The sequence below is a fragment of the Sorex araneus genome, chromosome 11, assembly GCF_027595985.1.
Source record: "Sorex araneus isolate mSorAra2 chromosome 11, mSorAra2.pri, whole genome shotgun sequence".
Lineage (NCBI taxonomy): Eukaryota > Metazoa > Chordata > Mammalia > Eulipotyphla > Soricidae > Sorex > Sorex araneus.
Window position 1 is genome coordinate 24312931 of NC_073312.1, and position 21290 is coordinate 24334220.

Genomic DNA, 21290 nt, shown 5'->3' on the forward strand with positions numbered 1-21290 from the left:
GGGAGAGCATGCTCAATCCAGTGCTCTAACTGAAGTGTGGGACGCGGTGCCGGCCCTCCTCTGGCCTTGGGCTCCTCTAGTTGGAGTGTGCTCAGGTTCTCGTTCTCAGGCAGTCGAGCTTGAGAGCCCTAGGGGAGCTGAGACGGGCTCAGCAGAAACTTGACTTGAAGGAGGCACTGGAGCCTCGGTGCAGTGGGGAGGGCACTGGCCTTGCATTCAGCCAACCTGGGCCTAATCCCTGGCAACCCCCCACCCCCGAAAAAAGAAAGAAACCTGATCTGAAGAAAGGAAGGGCAGGGGGAAGGAGCCATGGGGTCTCCTTAAGGATGCGCAAGCCAGATGAAATACCTCGTTCTACACTGCCTCACCCAGGGGATGAGTAACCTGCAGGACGGTCAGATAAACACCTGGGGAGGGGCAGAAAGTCTGAGAGCACAATTTCCCGCATAGCCTGGGTGCAGATATTGAGTCCTTGCTCAGGAGTTTTCCTTTGAGGTCAAACTCTCTCTAATCTCACCCACCTATTTCTTTCCCTCCTATCCCTAGATTACCATATCACTTTGCAAACAAAATGACTATTTTAGTCAAGACTACAGCTTCCAGGGCCAGAGCGATAGCACAGCGGGTAAGGCATTTGCCTTGCATGCGGCCGACCTGGGTTCGATTCCCAGCATCCCATATGGTCCCCTGAGCACCGCCAGGAGTAATTCCTGAGTACAAAGCCAGGAGTAACCCCTGTGCATTGCCGGGTGTGACCCAAAAAGCAAAAAAAAAAAAAAAGAAAAAGAAGAAGACTACAACTTCCGGTTAATTTAACAGAGAGAGAGGCCTGATGTGTCCCTCCTTCCTTCTGTCATAAAGGACAATAACCGTTGGAGACCCAAGGTCCCTGCCGGCCCCGGGCAGCCTTCATGCTAAGCCAGGGGACAGTCTCCCTTCTCATCTTCAGGAGGAAACAAAAACAACGTCCTGATCTGAGCTGTCTGGAATGCTCCTTCCCAGCTCACATGTCCAGTAAACTCCTACTCACTCCTCAAGGCTCAGATCGGATGTCACCTCCTCAGGGAAACCTTCTGTGCCACCCCCAGCCCTGGGCATGACCACGGGCATGTCCTGTTCCAGATCGTCTCAGCGCCCTGACCCGGCAGGATTTCCCAGCCTCGGAACCTGAGTGCGGGCCCGGGGCGGGGAGGAAGGAGGTCTGAGAGTCTTCCAAAGCGGGACCAGGAATGACCTCGGGGAGACCCCTCTGGGAACTTCACAGAAACACACGTACCCAGAACCAGGGACCTCAGATCTAGAGAATCTCCCCTTTTTGCTGGGGGAGGGGAGAGCACATTTTTGCTCTGTGCTCAGGGATCACTCCTGGCAGGGCTGGGGGTGTGGGGGGAGGGCACTTGGGGTGCCAGATTTGCACCCAGGGAGGCCGTGTGCAAGGCGACCACCCTCTGCACTGTACTCTGGCCCCGGCCCCAGAATCTCCAATGTGGGGCTGGAGCGACAGCACAGCGGGAAGGGAGTTTTCCTTGCACACGGCCGACCCGGGTTCGATTCCTAGCATCCCATATGGTCCCTTGAGCACCACCAGGAGTGATTCCTGAGAGCAGAGCCAGGAGTAACCCCTGAGCAATGCTGGTTATGACCCCAAAACAAAATGAAACAATAATATTTGAGTTTTGTTTTCTTACACAGAACTACTGGGCTACTGAGATAGCACCGTGGCGCTTGCCTTCCATGCAGCTAACGGGCTTTAGATCCCTGTCACCGCATATGCTCTGAGCACAGAGCCAGGAGCAAGCCCTGCACAAAGCTGGCGTGCTCAAAAAAAAAAAAAAAAAAAGAAAGAAAGAAAGAAAAGAAAACAGAATTACAACATCTCCTCCCTGAACTCCCACAGAGTGGGGGATGGAACCCAGAGGCTCACACATGCAAGGCCAGGCCTCTACCTCCAAGCCACCCCCCACCTCTCAACAATCTTTAGAAGGGAAACTTCAATGTAGCTCCATACAGAGAATGCAGCCTCTGTCAGACCCAGAAATGCTCGAAATATACAAAAGTAGGCAACCAATACTATTCAAGATTTTTACAGGCAAAGTTTGATTGTGTGTTTTGGATCTGCACTCGGGAATTACTCGTGGCAGGGTTGGGGAACCATCAGGAGTGCCAAGGATGAAACCCAGGTCAGCTGCATGCAACACAATGCCCTACCCACTGTACCATCTCTCCGGCCCCCATAGACAAGGTTTAAACCAGTGATGCCAAGGGCAGGAAGCACCTTCAAGAGGCCCTCTGGCTCTGGGGTCCTAAGAATCGGCAATACCGCAGCCTGGGCCCCCGCCAGAGGCGAATCTGACTCTCTGTCCCCGTTACCATCTGGTCCCCGCCCCTCACCCACTTGTGCAGGAGCACGGGAAAGACCTGAGGCCTTCAAGAGGGAAAGTTCCTGAAACTCTGCCCCAAGTCGAGATTCAGCTGGTCCTCGATGCCCTTCCTCCTGGCCTCCTCAGTGTGTGAGGGGGTTAGAGCGTGGGGAGGAGGAGTCACCGCCTCCCAACTCCACACAGGGCACAAGGGGGCACAGGCCAGGCGCCAGCACTCCTCTTCCACACCCTGTGCCCTGCAGGGGGCGCTTCAAGGTTCCTGCCTGCCCCCCCCCCCCCACCCACACACACACACAGCAGCACATCAGCAGTGAGCAACCAAAAATGACGGTCTTGGGGCTGGAGAGAGAGAACGGCAGGCAGGGTACTTGCCTGACACACAGCCGCCGCAGAATTGATCCCCACCACCCCATCTGCTCCCGAGCACTGCCAGTAGTGAGCCCTGAATGCAGAGATAGGAGTAAGTCCTGAATACAGCCCAGTGTGGCTCAAAAACCAAAATAATAATAGTAAGAACAATAATAGTAATAATAATAAACAGAAGACAGTCTCCACTCAACACTTCCTCACGGTCAGCTATGGCACCGTTCATAGTGGACACTATCGTGAAATGCTCCCAACCCCTCTCTGGGCGGAGGAGGGGGCGGCTCCAAGCAGGGCGACGGCCTGAGCCACCTCTGCCAGGGCCCTGGGGACGCAGGTCTCGCTCTTCCCGCTCAGGAGGGGGGTGTGAGTGAGCCAGAGTGTGAGCACCCAGACAAGCCAGCGCTGCTGACCTCGCGGGCGCGGCTGCCTCCGTCCTGCTCCCAACGCTCAGGACTCTTGCCAGGGCTCAGTCTGCCCGGTCAGAAGGCATGATTCTCGAGGAAGGCAGACGCGCTGAGATGGGGTCCCATTCTCTGACTATCTCTCTATCTCTGTCTGTCTCTGCCTATCTCTGTATCTCTGTCTCCGTATCTCTGTCTGTGTCTGTCTCTGTATCTCTGTCTGTGTCTCTGTCTCTGCCTATCTCTGTATCTGTGTCTCTGTGACTGTTTCTGTGTCTCTGTCTCTGTGTCTGCCGATCTCTGTATCTGTGTCTCTCTGTATCTCTGTGTCTCTGTCTGTTTCTGTGTCTCTGTCTGTCCCTATGTCTCTGTCTGTGTCTGTCTCTCTGTCTCTGTGTCTCTGTCTCTGCCTATCTCTGTATCTCTGTGTCTGTTTTTGTGTCTCTGTCTCTGTGTCTCTGTCTCTGTGTCTCTGTCTCTGTGTCTCTGACTCTGTCTCTCTTTGTCTCTGTCTCTGTCTGTCTCTTCTCTCTCTCGCTGCTGGTCAGCTGCATTAGAGGGACACTGAAGTTAAGGCCAGTGGCGCGGGAAGGGGGATGATTGCTATTGTAGCCAAAACTGCTTTTCTGACCCACTCCGCCTACTCGGGGCCTTCCTGAGCGGGAGCAGACCCGAGGCCTCAGCCAGCCGCGCTTCTGCCTTGATCCTGCGGCTGCTCCTCACCCAGGCGCGGGCAGCTGAGGGTGTGTGGCCTGCCCTGCCGTCCCCACCCCCTCCGACAGCCGCCCGTGGTGACAGAGCCACATTCTGACGGAGCCTCTCAGACTACAGGGGGCGGCGGGGACGCCCCGCGAGGCCCTGGAGCAAATGGCCGGCCGCCCGCCCGCAGCAGTTGGTCCTCGCCGTGGCGGCGGGGTCGGCCACGCGCGCTCCTTCCCGGCAGGCACTTAACTTAGCGCCAGGCTTCCCACACAGCCCCTCGGCCCCTGGGTCCCCGCCAGGAAAGCCAGACTGAGGCCCCCCCACCCCCCAGCCCTCCCAGGCAGCCCACAGGTCCCTGAGCCACCCCCGGGGGGGGGGGGCAGCAGCGCGTCCACCCTTCCCCAGGGAGACCCCCACTGCACCCCCAACCTCTTCAGAACCAGAGAACAGGGAAGAAATTCCTGCAGGCCAGCCGAATCCAGAGGGGGAAGGAACGAAGAAAGGGGGGCTGGGGGGTAAGAATCCCACCCCACCCTCCCCTCTCGCCCTCCCCGGCACCCCCAACTGCTCCTCCCGGCCTTCCCAGGTCTACTCCGGCGAGCACAGCCCCCTCAAAGGCCCCCCAGCATCAGGATGGAGGGGGAGCAACACGGGGCTCAGAGTACAATACTGTGGTTCAGAAGGGGAAGAGCGACCGGCCGAGGAGGAGGCCGAGGAGGCCCGCCGCTCCTCAGAGGCGCCAGCCCGCGGCAGCTGCACTACTTGCCAGAGTCCCTCCACCCCCCAGCACCCCGCAAGGCTCCTGCCCTTCAGCCCTGCCCGAGCCCCGGCCCCATTACCTGTCTCAGCCCCCAGAGGAAAGGCATTGTGCAAGAGCATCGTCCAGCGACAGGAACAAAGGAACTCTGAAAAGTTAGGGTCTGGGAAGGCGCCTTTCCCCCACCCGCGGGGCCCAGGGCCCCCGGCCTCCCTGGCAAAGAAGAGAAAGTAAACAGAGTCCGGGCCCCAGCCGGCCGGCGCACTCCCTCCAGCTCGCGACTCCCCCTGCCTGGCTCCCTCCGCCAGGCTCTGACCCACCCCCACCTTCCCATGACATATCTCAGACGCAGCAAAACCCCAAGCTGTCTGCCAAGGGGGAAATGACATCAGTTCAGGCACGGCAGAGAGAGAGAGAAAAAAAAAAAACTCCAGACAGCTGCTGTGGAATACAGAGGAGAATGTGAGCCCAGAGAGGGCCAGGCCTGCGGGGAGGGCAGGGGGGCCACGCCGGGGACGTGCATAAATCAAGCCCTCGCAGCTGAAAGGCGAGGCCTCTGAATGAGGGCTGGATGCTCCCCATTGTTTCTAAGCCCTGGGAAAGAAAATCAGACCCCAAGTCCGTCCATTTCAGAGCCGCGCCCCCAGCCAGAGTCCCAGCTCCATAAACAGCCAGGCATTCAGGGGGCTCCCCCCGCCCCCCACCAAGGTCCCGGGTGGGGGCGGGGGTGTCGAAGGCAGTTGCAGAACGGGCCGAGGAGAGGTGCCTTTTCCAAGCAAACGCGGGACCTGGCAGCTTGGGCGGACGCTGACCTGGGGCGGGGGGCGGGCTCAGTTCGATAGTCAAGTTTCTGTTTCATAAACAAGCTGTGCGTGTACAGGTGCCAACATCTTTCCACACTTGTCTTAGAGAAGGTACAAGCGCACCTCCCCGCCCTTCCCCCCACCCCGCCTCCAAGTGGCCGGTAACTCGGATTGTCTATATTTAAACTCTCCCTAGCTCGGTGTCGGCTCCACAAGCAGTTGACGGAGAAAAAGACTCTCTAGTCACAAACTCAGCCCCAGCAGCCAAGGCCCTGGGCCCTGGGCTCTCCCGGGGGGGGGGGGGGGGGGGGGAGGAGGTGGGGGGGAGGGGAAGCCAGCCCTCACCCCCACCTGGCCACCCTTCCCTTCCCTGAAGATCAGGTCACAGCCCCACTCCCTGGCCCTAAACCCTCGACCCTCCTGGACACTTTGCAAAGGACAAAGAACAGAAGTGACTAAGGGGGAGTTGTCTCCAGAGGGAGTTTGAAAATCCAGCGTGCCTCCCTCCCTGCCCTTTGGAGTCGGGGCCATACGTGGCTGTGTACAGGGCTTACTCCTGGCTTTGTGCTCGGGGACCACTCCTGGCGGGCTTGGGGGACCCCATCAGGTCCCGGGGATCAAACCCGGGTTGGCCACATGCCAAGCCACGCGCCCTGCCCCGCTGTATTCTCTCCAGCCCCCGAGTTCCTTCCTGTTAACTTCTCGGACCACAGTGAAAGTTGGCTTTCCACGGCTTTCAAAACAAGTACGATTCTCTGTCAGCGATCGGTGATCGACAGTGAAGGCCTCCGTGGCACTGGGTTTGGCAGGACCCAGGAAAGTCAGAAATGACTTTTGCAAATTAGTATCCATCGCCCCAAGCGATAAACCGGCAGGACCAACACTCACAGCAGGGACCAGTCCGGCTCAATCCTCAGCAGTGCCAGGGCAGACAAGGTGTACTGCAGACGTCTCCCTGCCGGTCAAGGGCAAGGCGACTTTCCTGACAAGGAAATGACTGAGCCAAGCCTGCTGAGCCTCTTCCTCAAAAAAGAATGCAAAAAAAAAAAAAAAAAAGTGGGGGGAGGGAGGGTAGGGCATTTGCCTGGCATGGGGCCGACCCAGGTTCAATTCCCAGCATCCCATAGGGTCCCCTGAGCACCGCCAGGAGTTAATTCCTGAGTATATGAGCCAGGAGTAACCCCTGAGCATCGCCGGGTGTGACCCAAAAAGCCAAAAAAAAGAAAAAAAATGCCTCCCAGCCAGGAGGAAGAGAAGAAACAAGAAACAGACATTCTGCCCTCAGATCCTCCAGACACCTGGTCTTACTGATCCCAGGCCTGCCAACCACTTCACCCAACAGGCCGCCGTGCCAGGTGGGCAGGTGGGGCGGCAGGGCAAGCCCAGGGCAGGGCAAAGAGGCAGCTTTCAGCGCCTTCTTCTCATTGCCTCAGTGCCCTGGTAATTACCCGCTACCCCAGAATCCATGCAGAACGACTGACACTGGCGAGCAAATGAGACGGAGAGGTGTCCCCGGCCACCGTGCAGCCGCTCCTTCCCCGCCCGGGGCTCTTGCAGGCAGGCTTCCAGGTGCTGGGTACAGCCCTGCTCCCAGGGACCGTGGGCACTGGCTCATTTCTTTCTTTCTTTTTTTTTTTTTTTTTGCTTTTTGGGTCACACCCGGCGATGCACAGGGGTTACTCCTGGTTCTACACTCAGGAATTACTCCTGGCAGTGCTCAGGGGACCATATGGGATGCTGGGATTCAAACCCGGGTTAGCCGTGTGCAAGGCAAACACCCTACCCGCTGTGCTATCACTCCAGCCCCGCACTGGTTCATTTCTAACCAAAATTTCTAACCAACAGTTATCTAAGTGCGACTTCCACAGATGTATTCAAACCTAACTGCAGGAGTTCAAAAGAGCAAAGCGGGCCGGAGCGATACTCGAGCACGCCGGGCGCAGGGCGCTTGCTTGCCTGCTCGCAGCTGACCCAGGTTCAATCCCTGGCACTGCACAAGGTCCCCGGGGCCTTGCCTAAGTGCGGAGCAAGAAGTCAGTCAGGAGCATCGCAGGGTTAAGACCCCAAAAACAGGGTTGGGGAAAAAAAAAAAGAAGAACAACTGTATCAAAGATTTCAGGGCCCCAACCAACACGACACCCTGTAGGGGGGCCTCCCAGGACGGTTTCTGACTCACACCTGCTGCTTTGTCTTTGGTTTGGTTTTAGTTCGGGTTTATTTGCCTTGGGGGTGACACTCAGCAGTGCTCAGGTCCTACTCCAGGTTCTGTACTCAGAAATCACTCTGAGGGGGTCTCAGGGGACCATATGGGGTGCTGGGGATGGCACTCGGGTTGCAGACTCCTAACGTCTTATTGCTTTGTCTCTAGCGAAGTGAGAAAGTCACACGTTAAAGAAGGCACCACTAGAGCCAGAAGGTAACGGAGCAAGGTCACAGCCCCTCACAGAGTGAGCGCTGATGGTGGCTTCCATCTGGTGCCCCATCCCTTGGCCAATTAATTAATCCTCTTGGAGCACTGAGGTTCAGGGTGTGAGTAGAAAAAGAGATTGAATTGGCAAACACAGGCACTCCTAGGAAGGTAAATTCACTTTTTTGCAATGCCCAACAAACATTACTATAACCAAGGAATAAAGTAACTAGCTTTGGGTGGGATTTAAGAGGTGAGACCAGGGCCTGGAGCGATAGCACAGCGGGTAGGGTGTTTGCCTTGCATGCGGCAGACCCAGGTTCGATCCCCGCCATCCCATAAGGTCCCCCAGCACTGCCAGGAGTAATTTCCGAGTGCAGTGCCAGGAGTAACCCCTGAGCATCGCTGGGTGTGACCCAAAAAGCAAAAAACAAGAAAAAAAAAAAGAGGTGAGACCATCATTAGCAACTTTTACTTGTCTGAGAAAAAAAAAAAAAAGGTGTGGGGAGGGGAGTTCTTTTATGTCAGTGATCCAAGTTCCAACCTGGTAAGTCAAACCCTTCTTCAGATAATTTGTCATCTACCTAACAACACACATTTCAGTGAATTCATGGCATGGTGAGAGAGACAGATAGACAGACAGATAGACAGACAGAGACACTCTAAATCAGAAATAATGCAGGATAATACCAAAACGTTACAATGTATGACAACAGTCAGTGTCTGACACATCTGATCACTGACCCGGTCACCTCCTTCCCGGCTCAGCCAGTCTCCGAGAGCGATGCTGAACCCCTAAGTCTGATTAACTTACTCTGTACGAGGACCCCTGCAGCAGCCTACATGCTCATGGCTCACAGAACTCGACCTTTCACTAACTGATTTAAGAATGTTGGGCCCAGGGGCTGGAGAGAGAGTACAGTGGTACAGTGGTTCAGGCATTTACCTTGCATGCACCCAACCTGGGTTCACCACCCACACACACCAAAACCACATGTGGTCAGTCCCCCAAGCCCCACCAACAGTGATCTCTGAGCACAAAACCAGGAGTAAGTTCTGAGCACCGGTGGGTGTGGCCCCAAAGCACAAAAAGCAAAAAAAGCAAAACAAAGCCCTCCCCCCACCAAAAAAAAAAAAAGTTGAGTCCAGGAGATGGCTCAAAGGGTGGAGCCTGTGCGCTGCATGTGGGAGACCCAGGTTCAAACCCCAGCACCACACAGTCCGCCAAGCACAGCAGCAGGAGGTCCGGAGAACTGTGTGTGTGTGGGGGAGTCCCAAACCCAAAAGGAAATCAAGAGTCTCTGAGCAGGTCCAGGGGGGAGACACCAGTACGAGAGCACCGGCCTAGCATGTGCGAGCCCCGCCTGCACGCCCCGCCCCTCCCCAACACAACTGGGGGTGGCCCGGGTGCTCCCCGACAGTTCTCCTGCCCTGGCCCTGGGTCCCTTACTGCTGCCCCGAGAGGATCTTCCCAAGAGCGAGACAGGTCAGGCCGGTTTCTAGCAGGCCGGTTTCATCACTCCCTCCCCACACCCGCCGGGCGCCCAGAGCTGAGAGTCTGGGCCAGGCAGAGGTGAGAAGGAGAGTCTGTCCGGCACTGACAATGGGACCGTCAGACTGGACAGGGAACCCCACTTGGCCCACATCTCCCTAAGCCCCAGAACGAGCCCGTGCGGTCGCTACCATCTCCATTTCTCAGCTGCAGAAACCCGGGCGGCCCCGGGCGGGCGGGCGGGCGAGGCGGGAGCAGGCTCGAGGGCCGCTTCCTGCACAGGTGCGCCTGAGTCAGGGGCTCCCACACCAGAGTCCCAGGAGGGCAACACCCAGGGTCGAGGACCGGCCGGTAACCTGAGGAGACGGGCATGTTCCGAAGGCGGACACTTGAGCCTGCACGTGACCGGGGCATTCCAGAGCGCGGCCAGGGCCCTCGGCCTGGGACGCCTGTGCTGGCCCACTCAGGAGCTGCAGCTGTCGGGGCAGATGTGCTGGGAAAGCCCCGCAGCTCTCGTCCGTTCCCAGCACTCAGAGGTGCCCTCCCCCGCCCAGCCCCTCCACCGCACAACGGGACCCCAGGCCTGGGGCTCTGGTCAGCACGCCCCTCCGCCTCTGGCCATGCAGCCAGCCGTGCTCGTGGGACCCCAGCCCGGCAGCAAGCAAGGAACCTGAAGAAAGAGGGTTCTGGGGGCTGGAGCGATAGCACAGCGGGTAGGGCGTTTGCCTTGCACGCGGCAGACCCGGGTTCGAATCCCAGCATCCCATATGGTCCCCTGAGCACCGCCAGGAGTCATTCCTGAGTGTAGAACCAGGAGTAACCCCTGTGCATTGCCCCGGGTGTGACCCAAAAAGCAAAAAAACAAACAAACAAAAAAAAACAAGAAAGAGGGTTCTGTCAGAACACAACCGCACTGCCAGGCCCGGCACCGAAGAGATCCTTGAGCGAGCAAAAAATGGTCATTTTCTCTCCAGGAGCTGTGGGTAGAGGCGGCGAGGCTGACGCAGAACATCTGCGGTTCCGGCCCTCGAGTCTTGTCAGGTCAGGGCGCGGCACAATTAAATCCTGGAGAGTGCTGACTTGAACAGAGCAGCCAGACACGAGTGGGTCCCGACTCACTGCCTGCCGCGCCCCCACCCACAACCCAAGAGAGCACTACAGAAAGAGTCAACTGGAGGCTGCGCACCACAAACATGGGGCAGGACATCAATCAAGGGACCCTGAGGTCTTCCTTCCCACCAGCATCCACCAGCCCTGGGGCGGGAGCCCCCGGCACCCCAGATGGTCTCCTGAGCCCACCAGGAGTGATCCCTGAGTCAGAGCCAGGAGTAAGGCCTGAGCACAGCAAGGTGTGGACCAAAATCAAAAAAAGCTTCAAGGAAGTCAGCTCCACGGGGAGCCCTGGAGCGGCTGCTGGCACCATCCAGGGAGAGAGCTTATTCTTTTACAGGAACGTGCAATTCACTCCTTTTCCCCTTTTTTCTGGGGCGGGGGGTACAAAGGAGGGCCTCCCAAGCATGCTCAGGAGGTAGATCTGGGGGCCCCGTTGGTGATCTGTGGCCACCTGGGCTGGCAGCTCGATGCAAGGGCTGGAGGACGCTGCCCTTGGGTGCCAGAGACCTCACGGGCTCTCCTGGCGGAGACCACGGTCCTCCAGGGCTGCCCCCGATGATGTCCGGGGGAAACCAGGGCCGGCCGCTGTAGGATAACATAGCCTCAGTAGTTTAGGTTTATTGGGTTACTCCCATTACAGTGCTCCTATTCCTCTTTGTTTATTTGTAGCTTCTTTCTTGGTGTTCTGTTGACTTGTAAATAATGTTTTTCTCTTCTCCTTGAGTCCTTTGCATAGTTTATTCAGAGCAAGTCCTTTTTGTATGGACACAGGAAGACTTAACAAATGTTATGCTTTTGTAACCTGGGAGTCATTTGACTCTACATGATATTTTCCTCCAGGGCATCTGTTCTCTTGACCTAAGCCTCAGCTGCCCTTACTTCCTAGCACCCCCAAAGCACGGTCCCGACGTGGGACAAGAAGGACCCAGGGCAAGCGGTGAGTTGTGTGCTACCCTGGCATCGAGATGGGCCTGGCCAAAGTGCCTAATGCTTAACTATAAGTTAAGAGCTTGATCATGGACAAATGCTGTCATGATCCAAACAGTGATAACTAGATTTGGACCCTGCTAGGGTGAGGAATGATTAATCTGGCCTGAGTGCTGTGGTCTGAGCCTGTGGCAAGATGTTGCCAGGAGAGCTGCCTTGCAAGCCTCAATGTATCCCTTGCTATGTCCATACAAAAATAACTAGTATTAAGATGTTAATAAGTTCCTGGACTAAGGAAAAGAAAAAAACCTTAAGAGTGAGGAAGGGCTTTGGAGTGCCCTGCCCTCAGGAAGGGCTTTCTTATGTTGATTTTGCGACCTAGCTGGTTGTAGCCTGGAGGGTAAGGTGGGAGAGACAAGTAAGTAGGAGGAGAGAGAGAAGCCAGAGAGAAGCAGAGTTGAGCAGTAGATCCAGAGAGAGGCCGGAGCTGGGAGTGCGGGAGATGAGAAAGATTGAAGATTGAATAAACGGTAACTAATCAGCAACCAGCTTGGTCCTCGTTCTTCCTTCGCCTGTCCTTGACCACCGGCTGTCCCGGTCCAGTCCACACACTGCGGTTCCAGAGCACCGAACGCGGGTGGTGAGACAGAGCCGCCCAGAGAGCCCGCGAGTGCTCACCCCCCCTCGGCGTGCTTTAGATTTTTACAGCTGGCGTCCCTGGAGCGGGCACGAACTACCAACTAAAGGTAAGAATAGCGTTCGGTGCACCCCACTCTAGAGAGTGGGAGAACAGGATTTTTTAGTGTGCTGTGGATTAAAATCAGAACAGCAATCCTCCACTAAGATGGGACAGATTCTGGGCCTTCCCAAGATCTTTCATATTTTCTCGAGCCAGACTGAACAGGGCAAGCCATTTATGGATTTGATTCAGTGTCTCTACCGCAGAACAGGAGACCCGGAACTCTGCATTTCCAGAGACCAACTCCGGTCCTGCTTTAAGGTAGTTTATGCAGTTAACCCATGGTTCCCAGACGAAGGAACTCTAGAAAGTAAGATTTGGAAACAAGTTAGGAAAAATGTCTCCAAGGCATCTAAGGAAGGGACTAAGATCCCCATGGAATTCTGGACTACCTGGGAGATTGTTAATTCTATTCTCCTGTTTTTGAAAAGTGCAGTTGATGTGGAGGAGAATATATGGAACAATACGGCCTCAGCTCCTCCCACACCTAAGTCTCGAAAGGGTTTCCATAGTAAAAATACTTCTGAGGCTGGTGAATATTGCTCTACTTCTAGTGTATTAGATGGAAGTGATGCTGGTTATGAGTCTTCTGCCACTTACTCAGATTCTGAGTCCGAGAGTGACTCAGCCAAGCGGCCTCCAAACCGCTCGGGACATGCTCCCAATTGCCCAGTCCAGGCAGAGAAGAAGCAGCATCCATCTTATCGCAGGTTAAGGATGGATTCTCTCAGTCGTTTCAAACAGGCCTGTGTCTCGTACGGGCCTACATCTCCGTACTGTAGAGAGTATCTTACAGACTGGAGTAAAAAGGCCTACTGGGCACCTCAAGATTTTCACAGGGTTGCTAAGACGTGCTTAAGCCGTTCTCAGTACTTGCAGTGGAGAATGTGGTTCAGCAAGGAGGCCAAGGCAAAGCTTCAAGGCCTACGCCATGCTGGACAAAACTTTTCAGGGATTGAGTTGACTTGTGAGATGTTAACTGGTGAAGGGAAATGGCACGACCCAGAAAGGCAAGTCACCCTGCCTCGTGCTGTTCTTGCTTATGTCCGTGACGGAGCCCTGCGTGCATGGGAGAAGGTTTATGCAGAAGCAGAATTTAAGGGAAGCTTTACAAAGATTGTCCAGAGAGCCTCAGAACCTTATGCAGACTTTGTAGGAAGATTGATGGAAGCCATAGAAATGCAGGTTGAGGGTAAGGAGACTCATGAGCTGTTGACTAAACAATTGGCCTTTGAAAATGCTAATGAGGATTGCCAAGCCATTCTGCGCCCTATTAAGGAGAAGGAAGACATATTCGGGTACTTGGAAGCATGCTGGAATGTTGTCTCTGTTAAATATAAGGTGCAGGTCTATGCCTTACAGAGACAAGCTCAGAAAAGATGTTTTAATTGTGGAAAACCAGGCCACTTTCGTAGAGATTGCAATGCGCCCCCAAGCCGTGCTACGAGAGCACGTCCTGGGCCCTGTCCCAGGTGTAAGGAGGGAAACCACTGGGCCAGAGACTGCAGAGCCAGACTTGCACCTCCCGGGCCCTGTCCCCGGTGTAAGAGGGGAAATCATTGGGCCAGAGATTGTCGCTTTAATTTTGATGCAGTGGGTGACCCCAACTCGGGACACCTGCAAGGGGGCCAGCCCCAGGCCCCGCAAGATCAGAGGATGTTCTCAGTTGCAGCCCCTTTCCCCAGTGTGGAGTCTCAAAGCTCCAATCAGTATAATCGCTGCAGCCAGGGATGGCAGGAAGTGCAGCCTATTTCCTGCCCTGATACAGTTACTACAACCCCTTTTCAGTATAGAACACTGCGGCCTTAAGCCCACCACCTCTGCATTTTCAGTGGACATATGGAATGTTAAATCAAATACAAAAAGGAGGTATTTTCTCAATTGAATGTAGCAGGAAAACTCCTTATTCGAGGAAAAGGCTATGCTTTTGTTTCAACAGATGATAACCCCACTAAGAAACTTTGGATCCCTTTACTTCTTATCAAAAGCAGAATTCAACCACCTGATTTGGATCTCAGACCTCCAGAGTCTCACAACCCTTCAAATTCCAGCTCTGCTTCATCGCCAAACTGACTTCAGCTGGAAGTCACAAGGAAAGAAGAGGAGCCAGCGTTAGAGGACCTGCAGCAAAGGCCTCTAGCTCCTTACACATCTAATGAGGTCACATTAAGACCTTTCCTTCTACCCCTCTTTTACAGGTTGTGGATTGGACAACCACCAGGCCTCCATATTTGAATTAACAATACTTTATTTTCACCCTTTCCTTGGAATTCACAGGTTCCTGAACGAGAAAGGAATGATTTAACAGGAACACCTTTTCATTTATCTCTAGGATATCCATTTGTATTGGAGCTTTCCTCTGTCTCTTTATCCACAGGCATGGAGACCAAACCCCAACTGTCAAAGCCTCTAATAACTTTAAAGTGTTTTTTCCAAACATAAGCTAGGTTGCACCTATGACTGCCGAGGAACCAGACCAGAGAATGGCTGCATTCCTCTGCTGAAGTTCTCCTGCCAGAAGTTGCGATGCTCCTGTTCCAGTGCTCCCTGACTGATCCAGTGCTTCCTGAAATTTGTTGGACTCCTAATAGCTGCTTTCCAGAGACTCATTGCTGCTACCACTACTGCTGCTGTTACAAGGACAACTCTTCAGTTTTGATCCAGAAACTTCATTTCTTCAAACTGTGACTAAATGACTCTTATCATTGGTGACTCTTACCACCCCTGGACAGTGCAGGACAATTGGACTCTTTACTACAAGCACTGCTCTGGACCCAGGGTCGGACTGAAATCTTAGCAAAACTAATGAGACTGTATTGTTATTTGAAATTGTGTTGTAATTTGGAATTGTTCCTCATTTTCAAATTTTGGTGTTTTTGTAAAAAGAAAAAGGGGGATATGTAGGATAACATAGCCTCAGTAGTTTAGGTTTATTGGGTTACTCCCATTACAGTGCTCCTATTCCTCTTTGTTTATTTGTAGCTTCTTTCTTGGTGTTCTGTTGACTTGTAAATAATGTTTTTCTCTTCTCCTTGAGTCCTTTGCATAGTTTATTCAGAGCAAGTCCTTTTTGTATGGACACAGGAAGACTTAACAAATGTTATGCTTTTGTAACCTGGGAGTCATTTGACTCTACATGATATTTTCCTCCAGGGCATCTGTTCTCTTGACCTAAGCCTCAGCTGCCCTTACTTCCTAGCACCCCCAAAGCACGGTCCCGACGTGGGACAAGAAGGACCCAGGGCAAGCGGTGAGTTGTGTGCTACCCTGGCATCGAGATGGGCCTGGCCAAAGTGCCTAATGCTTAACTATAAGTTAAGAGCTTGATCATGGACAAATGCTGTCATGATCCAAACAGTGATAACTAGATTTGGACCCTGCTAGGGTGAGGAATGATTAATCTGGCCTGAGTGCTGTGGTCTGAGCCTGTGGCAAGATGTTGCCAGGAGAGCTGCCTTGCAAGCCTCAATGTATCCCTTGCTATGTCCATACAAAAATAACTAGTATTAAGATGTTAATAAGTTCCTGGACTAAGGAAAAGAAAAAAACCTTAAGAGTGAGGAAGGGCTTTGGAGTGCCCTGCCCTCAGGAAGGGCTTTCTTATGTTGATTTTGCGACCTAGCTGGTTGTAGCCTGGAGGGTAAGGTGGGAGAGACAAGTAAGTAGGAGGAGAGAGAGAAGCCAGAGAGAAGCAGAGTTGAGCAGTAGATCCAGAGAGAGGCCGGAGCTGGGAGTGCGGGAGATGAGAAAGATTGAAGATTGAATAAACGGTAACTAATCAGCAACCAGCTTGGTCCTCGTTCTTCCTTCGCCTGTCCTTGACCACCGGCTGTCCCGGTCCAGTCCACACACTGCGGTTCCAGAGCACCGAACGCGGGTGGTGAGACAGAGCCGCCCAGAGAGCCCGCGAGTGCTCACCCCCCCTCGGCGTGCTTTAGATTTTTACAGGCCGCGTACAAGATATGCGCCTCCGCTGACTCTCACAGCCCCAGACACTCGTATTCTCAAGTCCATTTCGTCATCGAAAGCAGCATTTCTCCGCTGAAGCCAGATGTACTTCCTCCCCCATCAGGTACCTCCAGGATCCCCCAAGGGGGCCATGATAAAGATCACATGGAGGGCGGACATGCCGAGTACTGGACTAGGGCCTACAGTAGGACAAGGAGGGCCACAAGAAGGAAACAAGGTCTGAAGGAAACCACGCTTGGGGTGAAAAAAAAAAAAAAACACCAGCAATTTAGGAGACAAGAGCCCGCACTTCCGGCCCGAGCGCCAGAACAGTGGGTAGGGCTCGGGTTGCACGCGGCTGACCCAGGTTCAATCCCCGGCACCACAAAGTCTTCTGAGCCCACCAGGGGTGAGCCCTGGACACGAGAGAAAAAAAGAAAACCTGCATTTTTGAGGCCCTCACGGCAGCAAGCACTGGTTTGCATAAAGGGGCCTTGAGAAACCACGGATAGACGGGAACAGAGACCCCAGGATACAGAACATGGCGAACATGAAGCCAGCGCAGTCCAACCCCCTCCCCCATTGAAGTTGGTGACATTCCCCCGCCACAGAAAAGCAGCCCCAGAAATGACCAAAAGATCAAGGGCCCCTGGCTAGCACGCTGAGCTCAGTCAGAGGGAACGTGAGGAACCCCTCCCAAGCCCTCAGCTGGGGAACTGGAAGCACCTCAAGTGTCTCAGAGACAAAAGTCCCTTCCTCCGAGCAGAAGGCCCCTGCCAGAACGCCCCTCCGCCACAGCTTTTTACTTAGGGGCTCTGTCTGGGGTGAATCTGTGCCGAGTTTCATTTCCTGCTCCCAGAAAATTCCATTAGCAACACCTTGAAGATGCTTTTCTTTTCTTCCCTTTTTCATCCCTTCGCACAAAGGATTGTGAAACTTAATAGGGTCTCATTGGAAACAGCTCCTGGCACCCAGCCTTCCCCCCATTTACAGGATCTTACGTAAATCACCAATTATCTCCCCCTCCCGAGGCGACTCCGTGACCCTCCACTCCACATCTAAGATTTCATGGTCAAAGGCACCAGCCGACAGCCCTAAGCCCATTCATCCTGGCCGCTGAAATAGCTCAGTTGGGACGTCAGTCCACTGAAGACAATTTATTCTGGCTGGGGGTGGCGCAGGGGGCTGGCGCATGTCTGTGCATGAAGGACCCCCAGACTCACTCCCCGAAAGGCATGCTCCCCCCGAGCACCCCAACACCGCACGGTCCCCCAGCACTGCCAGGACGACCCCATGCGCGAGGGGGGAGTAACCCCTGGGCACGGCCCCAGGAATCACACAAATAGGAAAAACAAAACCAAAAGCAGATCATTTATCCTTCCCATAAATTGCAAGGACTAGGAAAACTTCTGGAATATACATGACGACAGTCCAAGCAAAACTGACAATGGCAACTGATGGTGGTGAAAGTGGAAAGGGTTTCCTGTTTTTGTTTTGTTTTGTCAACCCCACCCCACCCTGCCACATACGCGTGCGCGCGCGCACACACACACACACACACACACACACGCACTACTCATGGCTCTGCACTCAGTGATCACCCCTGGGGGACGCTATGGGTTGCTGGGGATTGAAACCAAGTCAGTCATGTGCAGGGCCAGAGCCCTTCCCGTGATCACTGAGTGCAGTCATGAATAGTGCAGGTGTGTGTGTGCATGTGTAAAGGGGGGGAGGCTAAACAAACTGGCCCTTTGGTCATGAGGATGCCCGACCGCAGGCCACAGAGGGAAAGACAACCCAGAAGGAGAACAGCAAGCATGCTGGCACTCAGACCAAGAGGGGCCAAGGCACGGAGTAAGCTCTCAAGCAGAGCCGAAGTGGGCAGACACGACGTTCGGGGCCTGGGCGTCAGGGGACGAGCTGGAAGTGCCTTTGAGTGAGGGTTCCTCCACCGGGCAAAAAAAGGCATAGAAAGCACAGGCCACGCCTCCCCTGAGACAAAAATCGACTTAACACCCATTGTTCTGACTCCTCACTTTACTCCAGACGTAGTTCTGGACAAGACGCGGGCCATGCCGAGCCATCCCATCCTCCCGCATCAGCAAGTGGCAGGGCGTGTGAGTGGGGCGCCCCGGGACACAGCCGTCCCCTCTGCCGTCCCCTCTGTCAGACAGGCACACTGAAGGTTAGAGAACGTGCAATGACCTCGGACTCACGTTTCCTGATGGAAGGGGCAGAGATGTCCTAGAGAGATCGCCCCCAGGGGACCGTCCCTTCGGCACTGCAATTTGTACCAATGAAGCCACATCCAAGTGTGAGCCACAGGGCGAGAGCCCAGGCATCAAGGCACCAGCCAGACGCCGCCAGGGCCCAGACATTCCATCGTGCCACTGGCCACTAACCTCGCCTCCAGCCCTAGGGCCACTGGCTTAACCTCTCTGAGACCTGAGTTTCGTTTTTATTCTTTCTAGGCTTGTGGGACTCCACTCAGGGCTGGGGGTGGAGACGGTGCAGGGGGAGGGAACTACCCCAGCTCCCAGGGTTCCCCATTCTTTTTTCCTATTTTTTTGGCTTCTTGGGTCATACCTGGCGATGCTCAGGGGTTCCTCCTGGCTCTGCACTCAGGACTTACCCCTGGTAATGCTCAGGAGACCAGATGGAATGCCATGAACTGAACCCGAGTCGCCCGTGCAAGGCAAATGCCCTCCCTGCTGTACTATCGCTCCCAGCACTTGCCAAAGATGACACTCGAACCCAGGGCTCCCCCATGTCAGTCACAGCCTCTCCCCTGCCCCGGATATTACTTTTTCTTCTTAAAGGCTTCTCATGGGTTTTCCTATTTGTTTCTGAGGGTCACACCAGGCAGTGCTTTAGGGCTGACTCCAGGCTCTGCATAATGGTGCCAGGGATCAAACCCAGGTTGGCCACATGGAAGGCAAGCACCCTGCCCACCGAACTATCTTTCAAACCCCTTAAAATTATTTAAAAAAAAATTTTTTTTTTTTAAATTTCATTTATTTAGGTCCCACTTGGATGTGCTCAGGGGACCACATGTGGTGCCAGGTGTTGAACCTGGGTCCACCGCATGTAAGACAAATGCTGCATCTTCAGTACTCTTTCTCCAGCCCCCTCGAGGCTCACGACTTATCAGCACTGCCCAGAGACTGCTCCAAGGAAGGCATTTCCGATAAGGGTCAGGCGGCCTCTGCCCTACAGTTCAGTCCAGAAAGTCCCCCAGCACAAACACCTGTTTCTACAATTCGAGAGTTTTCCACAGCATCCTTCTTCTTCCCAGTGGCTTTCAGCCTCCAAATCCTACGTCCCATTTCTCCCTCGGTGGCACTGCCCGGCAGCTGTAGAAACCCCGATACTGTACCTTGAGGGCGCACACAGTCAGCCGGGCATGGGACGGGGACACACAGCTGACACTCCCGGAGAGCTGCGCGGAGCAAATCCACTGACCGGGCCTCCTCATTTTCCCAGGTTTCTCTGACCATTTGTGCAATCTCAGATAAGAGCAGGATTTTTCCAAAATTTCTCCCTATGCTAGAAATCGAGGGCAAAAGTCATAAGTTAATCTTTCACTTCATGCACTGGGCAGAGGTTGGAAATGGATTATGTGTGTCAAGCAAAATGACAAACGCTCTAAGGGAGGGAAGAAAAGAGTTTGCCACGGGTCGCTGGATGAGAATTAATTGTGAAGGTTGAAGAAGTATTGCCCAAGTTGCTTGATGTTCTTTTTCTTTTTCAGTTGTTTCTGTTTGGGGGCCACCCCCGGCAGCTCTCGGGGCTCGTCCCAGCTCTGTGCGATCCTCCCAGCTGTGCCTGGGGGTGCAGAGAACCGGCCCTGGGCCTCGGACCGGCAAAGCCTCCCAGCTAACCCACCGCGCTATCTCTCCAGCCCTCGCCTAATTTTCTAGTGCTACTACTAATCACTTCTAATCAAAATACTCATCTTCTCTATAGCCCTGTAAGTTCCTCATATATGTTACTAAATTGGTTTTTTCCTTTGCAGTAATAATGCATTCTCACAAGCAGCATCTTAGCCCGTAACTCTGAGGTGTTGTGGCCAGGCTGGGAGATGTCTGACGGGCTGAGCAGACACTTGTCACGCGGGAGCCGAAGGTCTGATCCCCAGCACCACATGGTCCCCCAAGTACCGCCAGGAGTGGGCACTCAGCATTCTCCTCCTGGCTCCGAAAGGAGGGAGGCAAAGAAAGGTACTGCTGGGGCTGGAGTGATAGCACAGTGAGTAGGGCGTTTGCCCTGCACGCGGCCGACCCGGGTTTGAATCCCAGCATCCCATATGGTCCCCTGAGCACCGCCAGGAGTAATTCCTGAGTGTAGAACCAGGAGTAACCCCTGTGCATTGCCGGGTGTGACCCAAAAAGCAAAAAAAAAAAAAAAAAAAGAAAGAAAGAAAGGCACTGCTGTTGATTTTTTTAGGGCCTGATAAGGTACGCGGTTTTAGGCTAAGAAACAGAATACTTTTTATCTTCGAGAGAGTCTAACAGAACTATTTATGGCTGAAGCGATAGGAAGTTTGCAAGTTGCTTCAAAATGATGGTGTGCAATTTGCTTCAAAGTGAAAGAAAGCTGGGGACAAGTGGAAGCGGACGCGGACAGAGATAAAACACGGGCAGTCATGAGGATGAGCCACTGAAGCGGACTCGGGGCACACGGGGCTCATCTGTCCATGGTCTTTACTTCTGTGTTTCAAGCTTTTCATAAAAAGGAAAAAAAAATGTGAAAGGATTCTGAATAATGCCCATTCTTTCTTAACTTATTTTTGGTTCAGGGGTCACACCCAGCAATGCCCAGGGCTTACTCCTGGCTCTGTGCTCAGAGCCTATGGTCCCCCTACTCCCTGGTAGTGCTGGGGGGACCATAGTGGGTGCCGGGGATTGAACCCAGGCAGGTCCTGCAAGGCAAGCGCCCTACCCTCTGTACTCTCTCTCCAGTCCTCACCCGCCCCCCCCCCGTGCCCATTCTTGACTTAAAATAATATTAATCTTTTTAAAGCACTTAGGAATGAAATGGGGAGGTGGCTTACGAGTACAGCATCTGTGAGGCTTTAGGTTAAAAGGGAGAGGAGGGGTCGGAGCGACAGTCCAGCTTGTAGGATATTTGTCTTGCATGGAGCCCACCGCAGTTTGATCCCGGCATCCCATATGGTCCCCCAAGCACCGCCACGAGTGATTCTTGAGTGCAGAACCGGGAGGAACCCCCGAGCAACACTGGGTGTGACCCCCAA

General features: G+C 54.1%; 1 protein-coding gene across 3 annotated transcripts in view; it reads right to left on the bottom strand.

The window, feature by feature from the left end:
• WBP1L (WW domain binding protein 1 like) overlaps positions 1-21290 on the bottom strand; it is a 65255-nt gene that overhangs the window by 28824 nt on the left and 15141 nt on the right. The window contains exon 2 of one of the 3 annotated variants that reach the window (XM_055118860.1): positions 19413-19582. The exons of 1 other annotated variant lie outside the window; for it this stretch is intronic. In XM_055118860.1, coding sequence (XP_054974835.1) covers positions 19413-19511 — 99 coding nt within the window. In that variant the 5' untranslated portion in view covers positions 19512-19582. Of the gene's footprint in view, positions 1-4689; positions 4887-19412; positions 19583-21290 lie in introns of those variants that run through there. One more of the 3 variants, XM_055118861.1, reaches the window with a different exon arrangement.